The 5,183-nt window shown below is 51.9% G+C and overlaps 1 protein-coding gene across 1 annotated transcript in view; it reads right to left on the bottom strand.

The window, feature by feature from the left end:
* Positions 1 to 2,803: 2,803 nt before the first annotated feature.
* LOC112079945 (uncharacterized) overlaps positions 2,804 to 5,183 on the bottom strand; it is a 6,462-nt gene continuing 4,082 nt past the window's right edge. The window contains exon 2 of the mRNA XM_024145750.2: positions 2,804 to 3,463. Coding sequence (XP_024001518.2) covers positions 2,819 to 3,436 — 618 coding nt within the window. The 5' untranslated portion in view covers positions 3,437 to 3,463 and the 3' untranslated portion in view covers positions 2,804 to 2,818. The remainder of the gene's footprint in view (positions 3,464 to 5,183) is intronic.

Here is a 5,183-nt window from a genome sequence, read left to right on the forward strand (position 1 = left end):
TAAAGACTCTGGGTCATTCCTCGCCAAGTGATTCTGTAGGACGTCCTCCGCCAGACTCTAGCCCCTCTTACTTCCGCACGGCAGGGCCTATCCAGAGTTGAAGAATGAACTGGCTGTCCGTCCTTCAGAGGGGGCGTGTCCCCTTCAAGTGATTGTATGAAAAATCATCTGTTGAACGAAACACAATGTACCAAGAGGGGGGGTTCAGGAGTGTAACGTGAAGGCCCAGGCAAGTAAACGTGAACGGGGCGGGGCGTTACACGTGAGGTAAGTTCGGGCGGGGGCGTAAATCCGGGTGAAGGTCGAGGGTGTACCGTGAAGGTCGGGGTGTACCCGGGGAGGGCAATCGGGTGTAACCAGTCAGGGAAAGGTTGGGTGTACCAGTGAAGGCTTGGGGTGTACCGTGAAGGTCGGGTGTAACGTGACCGTCGGTGTAACGTGAGGTCGGGTGCTAACGTGAAGGGCATGGGTGTAACGTGAAGGTCCGGGTGTTAACGGTGAAGGTCAGGAGTGGCACCGGAAGGTCAGGGTGACCGTGAAAGTCAGGTGTAACGTGAAAGGTCAAAGGGTGCAACCGTGAAGTCAAGGTGTAACGGAAGGTAGGGTCACCGTGAAGGTCAGGGTGTATACGTGAATGGCCAGGGCATTCAGTTCACTCAAAGGGTCAGGGTGTATACGTGAAGAGTCGGGTGTAACGTGAAGGGGCAGGGTTACACGTGAAGTCAGGGTGTAAACGTGCAAGAATCAGGTGTTGTAACGTGAAGGCCAGGGGCATTCAGGAACCAAGAGGGTCAGGGTGTAATGTGAAGTCAGCGGTGTAACGTGAAGGTCAGGGTGTGACGTGAAGTCGGGGTGATAGACGTGAAGACCCGGGCATTCCGTCACCAAGAGGGGTCAGGGTTTACGTGAAAAGGTCAGGGTAGTATACGTAAGGTCAGGGTGTAACGTACGAAGGTCAGGGTGTAAACGTAATGGGTCCGGGTGTAACGTGAAGGTCCAGGGTGTAACGTGAAGGTCCGGGTGTAACGTAAGGTCAGGGTGGTAACGTGCAGGTCCGGGTGTAACGTGCAAGGTCCGGAGTGTCAACGTGAAGGTCCGGGTGTAACGTGAAAGGTCCAGGGTGTAATCGTGAAGGTCAGGTGTAACGTGAAGTCAGACACCAAGAGGGTCAATACCACTGGTTAGTGTGGAGGACTAATGGGTCCAGCTTAGATACCTGCTGACTGATCCTTAGGTGGAGGGACTAACCCAGCTGTTGAGATGATACTGCTGACTGATCCTAGGTGGAGGGACTAACCCAAGCTGTTGGATGACTACTGCTACTGAGATCCTAGGGGAGGGCTAACACCAGCTGTTGGATGATACTTGCTGACTGGATTCCATAGGTGGAGGGACTAACCAGCTGTTGAGATGATAACTGTGACTGATCCTAGGTGGAGGGACTAACTCAGCGTGATGATACTGTCGTGACTGACTCCTGGTGTACGGGCTCACTCCAGCTGTTTTGGATGAACTTGGCGATCTGATCCTAGTGGAGGGACTAACCCAAACTGTTGATGAACTGCTGATGATCCTTAGGTGGAGGATAACCAGCTGTTGTATGATTACTGGTGATGATCCTAGGTGAGGGACTAACCCAGCTGTTGGATGATACTGGTGACTGATCCATAGGTTGGCAGGGACTAACCCAGCTGTTGGGACATGATACGCGTGACGATCCTAAGAGTGGAGGGACTCAACTCCAGCTGTTGGATGATACTGCGACTGACCAGCTAGAGAGGGACTAACCCAGCTGTTGGATGAACGTGTTTGACTGATCCTAAGGTTAGTGTTGAGGCGACTACCACAGCTGTGTGGATGATTTACCTTGCTGACCTATCCTAGGTGGACGGACAACCCCCAGCTGTTGGATGATCTGTGACTTGATTCCTAGTGGAGGGGACTAACCCCTGTTGGATGAATACTGGTGACTGATCAGGTGGAGGACTAACCAGCTGTTGGATGATACTGGCTGACTGATCCTAGGTGGAGGGACTAACCCACTGTTGAATAACTGTGATGATCCTAGGTGGAGGACTAACCCACTGTTGGAATGATACTGGTGCTGATCCTAGGTGGGAGGGACTAACCCAGCTGTTGGATGATATCTGCTGACTGATCCTCGGTGGGGGACTAACCCAGCTTTTGGATGATACTGGTGAACTGATTCCTAGGTGAGTGAGGGGACTAACCCAGCTGTTGGGATGATACTGGTGACTGATCCTAGGTGAGAGGACCTAACCAGCTGTTGGATGATACTTCTGACTGATCTAGTGGAGGACTAACCAGCTGGTTATGATAGCTGATATCTAGGTGAGCTAACGGTTGGATTACTCTACATTCATAGGTGAGGATGGGACTAACCCAGCTGTTGGATGATACTGCTTGACATGATCCTAGGGCAAGTATCTCCGCCCTCCTCTGTAGAACAACAGTAAACTCCCGACAGGCAGGCAACTCCTAACACACACAACACATCATGATGTTCAATGTGAATAACCGACGCTATTTTATTTTTACTCCGAAGTTTTGAATTCCCGAGAGTAGAGGTTAGAGAGAGAGGGCCCAGGGGTAGATGAGTAGTAGGCCCAAGGGGTTCGATGAGAAGAGGCCAGGGTTTGAGAGAGAGCCAAGGGTAGAGAGAACGAGGCCAGGGGTTAGAAGAGAGAGGCCAGGGTTAGAGAAGAGGCCAACAGGGGTTAGAGAGAGGGGCCAGGGGTTAGAGAGAGAGGCCAGGGGTTAGAGAGAGAGGCCAGGGGTTAGAGAGAGAGGCCAGGGGTTAGAGAGAGAGGCCAGGGGTTAGAGAGAGAGGCCAGGGGTTAGAGTTCAGGGGTACCTCAGGCAGGGTCTCGTCCAGGGTTTTGATGGCACAGGGTTTCCTTGCCCGACTGAAGCCTTCATCATCATCATCATCTTCCTGACCTAACACAACAGCCAGCGTCACACCGGAGGAAGAGGAGTCTGAATCACTGTCTGAGGAGGAGCTGCTGCCGTCCCGCTGGTCCCTGACACACATACCGTCCTGTAACGTCAGCAGTACCTGGGGGGGGTCCTGGGGGAGGTCCTGAGAGGGGTCCTGGGGGAGGTCCTGGGAGAGGTCCTGGGGGAGGTCCTGGGGGAGGTGTGTGTGTGTAGTTCCGTCTCCCAGCTCGGAGCTCGAGACAGAGCTGAGATTCTCTGTAACCTCCATCTCCTCTGCTCCTCCCGTTAAGTCTCCCGGTAAACGGCTGTCTGAGGTCACGGAGGTCAGTCCCTGAGGTTCTGTCTCAGCTGTGTGTCCGTCCTCCAGGTGCTCGGTGCTGGTACCGCCGTTAAGTTCCAGTTCCTCTCCGTGTGTCTCTGCTGAGCTCTGCAGAACCTCCGGTACCACAGCCGTCTCCTCTGGTTGGGCCTCCATCCCGTTACTGGGTAGAGACTATGACACCTGGGGACAAAGACACCACAACTACAATCAACTGGGTAATAGTCACTAGGAACCACACAGAACGGGAGCTAAGAGACGCAAACGGAACAGAGTGGGAGGGATAAGAAACGCTTAGGCCTAGTTTTGTTGCAAAACGTTGTTGTACTTTGTGCACTAATGAATACACCCCTGGTTGCCTCACAAATCACAAGTTCTGGACCTGGATACTCTGAGAGAGGGAGTTGATATTCAGGTCCCACTGGAGGCTAAGAGTGGTGTGAGGAGAGAGGGGGTCGATATTCAGGTCCCACTGGAGGCTAAGAGTGGTGTGAGGAGGACAACTAACTTCACATTTCATCTCTACCAAACATTCTCTTTGATTTGGACATTTTCCACACAACGTTACAATGTATAAACATCAAGCATATACGAGGAAAACTCTTAACGTTACAATGTTTTCATCATAACATCATCAATTAACCTTTAATAACAAAACAAAAATGACATATATTTTCATATTCCATCTATCGTCATGACCACCATTGTAGTTGACGGAAACATTGTTCCAAAGTCCCTTTATTGCATGTACAGTTCTGAGACTGGTCCTCCATAGTGAGAGGGACAAAGGAATGTGGTCTGTGGCTTCAGAATTACCATGGGGTGAGGGGTCATAAAACCCCCACATCTTCAGACCCCCTAGATCTCTCCTCTGTTGGGGTTGAGGGTCAGGTGGTCTCCTGTAACCTGACCTGATCAGGACAGTCATGACATTGGCTAGCTACCTTTAGGTTGTCTTTGCCCCCGTTCTCTCCAACAGTTGTATTTTAAATCGTGCTAGTAGCTTTACAAACAACAGCTCCTCTTTATTGTTATCCTTGTGACTAATGTAGCTACTTCTGTCAGAACAGGACAGATTCTTCTTCTTTTGGGATTGGGTTGGCACATCGCATCTGACTTAAGGTGCGTACACCGCCACCTACTGGAGTGTGAGGTCAGTCACAGCCTCCCTACATTAATTCTCTTCATTAGTCCTGTTCCTCTAAGACCGTGAACTAGAGCCCTAGCACCACTCACCCCTACTCGTCCTCACACCACTCTTAGCCTCCAGTGGGACCTGAATATCGACCCCCTCTCTCCTCACACCACTCTTAGCCTCCAGTGGGACCTGATATCGACCCCCTCTCTCCTCACACCACTCTTAGCCTCCAGTGGACCTGAATATCGACCCCCTCTCTCTCACACCACTCTTAGCCTCCAGTGGGACCTGAATATCGACCCCCTCTCTCCTCACACCATCTTAGCCTCCAGTGGGACCTGAATATACGCCCCTCTCTCCTCACACCACTCTTAGCCTCCAGTGGGACCTGAATATCGACCCCCTCTCTCCTCCACCACTCTTAGCCTCCAGTGGGACCTGAATATACAACCCCTCTCTCCTCACACCACTCTTAGCCTCCAGTGGGACCTGAATATCAACCCCCTCTCTCCTCACACCACTCTTAGCCTCCAGTGGGACCTGAATATCAACCCCCTCTCTCCTCACACCACTCTTAGCCTCCAGTGGGACCTGAATATCAACCCCCTCTCTCCTCACACCACTCTTAGCCTCCAGTGGGACCTGAATATCGACCCCCCTCTCTCCTTCACACCACTCTTAGCCTCCAGTGGGACCTGAATATCAACCCTCTCTCCTCACACCACTCTTAGCCTCCAGTGGGACCTGAATATCAACTCCCTCTCT

This window comes from Salvelinus sp. IW2-2015, unplaced genomic scaffold (assembly GCF_002910315.2).
Source record: "Salvelinus sp. IW2-2015 unplaced genomic scaffold, ASM291031v2 Un_scaffold10450, whole genome shotgun sequence".
NCBI classification, from domain to species: domain Eukaryota; kingdom Metazoa; phylum Chordata; class Actinopteri; order Salmoniformes; family Salmonidae; genus Salvelinus; species Salvelinus sp. IW2-2015.